This window comes from Triticum dicoccoides, chromosome 6A (genome assembly GCF_002162155.2).
Source record: "Triticum dicoccoides isolate Atlit2015 ecotype Zavitan chromosome 6A, WEW_v2.0, whole genome shotgun sequence".
Lineage (NCBI taxonomy): Eukaryota > Viridiplantae > Streptophyta > Magnoliopsida > Poales > Poaceae > Triticum > Triticum dicoccoides.
In genome coordinates this window covers 56,351,722-56,354,263 of record NC_041390.1, presented here as the reverse complement: position 1 = coordinate 56,354,263, position 2,542 = coordinate 56,351,722, and the positions used below count along the sequence as shown (strand labels likewise).

The 2,542-nt window shown below is 50.7% G+C and overlaps 1 protein-coding gene across 1 annotated transcript in view; it reads right to left on the bottom strand.

The window, feature by feature from the left end:
* Nucleotides 1-587: 587 nt before the first annotated feature.
* Nucleotides 588-2,542, bottom strand: part of LOC119314806 (cyclin-P4-1-like) — a 2,716-nt gene continuing 761 nt past the window's right edge. Inside the window, exon 2 of the mRNA XM_037589490.1 lies at nucleotides 588-1,077. Within this exon, the coding sequence (XP_037445387.1) occupies nucleotides 774-1,077 (304 nt within the window). The 3' untranslated portion in view covers nucleotides 588-773. The remainder of the gene's footprint in view (nucleotides 1,078-2,542) is intronic.

Below are 2,542 nucleotides of genomic sequence, written 5' to 3'. Positions count from 1 at the left end.
GCCCACCCTTTAGTGCCGGTTATGGAACCGGCACTAAAGGCCCTTACGAACCGGCGTTAAAACTCCGTTTTCTACTGGTGGAGTCAGATTGCATGGAGCTAGCAGATACGATGAACAATGGTGGCTTCATGGCATCAGGCGCTGCAGGAATTTATCTGGATGAACTAGTTAGGCATGTGATCTCGGTCTCACCTTCGATGTGCATTGAGGAGCCGCCGGCATCCATTGTAAGGTGGATGGTGGACGATGTAATAGTTTTTCAATTTAATAAAATTAATGAACTTTAAAAAAACAATGTTGGCTTCTCCAACGACATTCTTGTAATTTCCATCAGTTTTTATTGCCTTGTAGGTATGCCACTTTTTATCCATGGCGAACGCTTTTTCATGACAGTTTTTAGTTACTTCCTGAGATCTGACAGCTTTAAACGAAAAATTACCTTATTCTGAAGAAAAAGACTATCATGTTGTTTTGAAGAAGTTGTCATCCCCACACAACTAAAACTGCCGGCGAAATTGTTGGGAATGCCACCCCCTCCCAGGAAACGTTTGCCAGCTGAGAGGGTAAAAAAATGTTTCTGCCATCCGAAAGCAAGTTATTTATCCATAGCTCAAAAAGATAGAAATATACACATTCAATTGGCAACGAACTGTGGTACACCTCACCCAGAAGTTACAAAAAAAATGAAAAAGAATTGAAAGAATCGCAACGCAGGCATCGCCCATTTTGCCCTCTGCACACGGAGGCGGGCTCGCTCGTACGTTGTCTCCGTGTCATTGGGTGATCTCGGCCACCGATACCCGAGCAGCCGCCGCGAAGGCTGTGATGGTGCCTCCTGCCGTGACGGCCGCGGTGTCCTCTTCCTCCTCCTCCGGCGAGACCGAGACCGAGGCCATGACCGCCGGCGGCGTGGTGGTGGTCATCATCTCGCCCTCGAGCGCGGCGCAGTAGGATGTGAAGTCGTCGGGCGTGACGTTGAGGCGGAATCGCAGCGCGAAGAGGAACTCCAGCTCGAGGCCGTTCATCTCCCGCAGCTCCACGCCGCCCACCCGCGCGAAGTAGGCGTTGTTGTAGTGTCTGCATTCACGCACGCGTGCAAACATCATTAGTCTCTTTTCTTTTACGTTGATGCATTGTGGGAGTAGATAGATTGTAATCTAAACATTGTATAATTAACTAGTGCAATTATGCAGGCAATTATACAGGCCGATCTAGCGTGATAGTAACATGGAACTATGCACATGCGTATGATTAGCGGCTAAGTGCACTTGTTAAGTACTCCCTTCGTAAACTAATATAAGAGCATTTAGATTACTATTTTAGTTATCTAAATACTCTTATATTAGTTTACGGAGGGAGTAGTTGTGGGAGACGAGCTAGCTCGTTCGCTAGTGGTGTTTGGTGCTGCGCTGATGATGTAGCATTTCTGAGTTAGGTGAGCGATCGAGTTCATGTGGGAGGGCAACGCCGTAGCGACCGGCCGGACGGACGGACGCCCCAACCGAACGTCGATCGACCATGCGCCTGCCTGCCTACCAATGAGGTGGGTGGTCCTATACATTATTTCACTTTTTTTCATCCGGAACAACGTAACCAACGAATGTACTCACGCACTGCGCTGCGCTGGCTGCATTTTTTAAAAAACTCTTATACAGGAACAATTATTAGTTGAAACGCCTCATGATCGCCTAAATAAAGCGAGCCCTAACTTTTTCTTCAGGGGAGGTGAGCCCTAACTGAACTATTCTTCTTCATTGCTTCCCTAGCAAAACAAATATCCCTCTCCCACTGCGGGCATGCGTGAGTTTGGTTGGAATCAAACGGAAATACGGTGCAAAGCTACGCATCATCATCGAGACGGCGCCACCACGGCTGTCACTCCTACTTACTTAATCTCATCTTCTTACAATCATTTTTTTTAATCTCATCTGATCTGGAGGGAGACAAAAAAAAAAGGGCGGCGGCTGCTATCCGCTTCCAGCTCGACCGGCACCGCACTCTGGCAGCGGCTGTGCCATCCGCGTCGACCGGGGGGAACGGGGGTTGTGCCGGATGAGTCGGACCACACAGGTAGGCAGGCAGGCAGGCAGGCAGGCCGCCACGTCAGATCCCGGGACCGCCCCACGTGTCGGCCCTGCTCGGCGGCGACACCGACGCATGGCGGACGCGCGTTTTGACCCGGGCGCCCCTGCCGACACACCACCCTCTGCTCCAGCCAGCCAGCTCTAAATCCGCGCCGACAGCCCACAGCACACAGGCGAGATGGCTCATGTGTCCTGTCAACAGCTTCTAAATTGGACTCGTTCGATCTGAACAAGAAGCTTCTTCATCACTGTATTTTTACTAAGCTGAGAAATGAAGTGCGCAGGTGCTCGGTCGGTCCGGTCGGCCGGCATGGACGCTACGCTCAGTCGGTGATGATGCCACGAAAATGCACTGGCAGATGAATCGATCCGAGCGCCAGCAATAACGCGGGTGCGTGGTTAATCGGCAAGCGGTCAACTCTGCCGTGCGAGTTGTTAATCTCTTTCTCTCGGAGTAC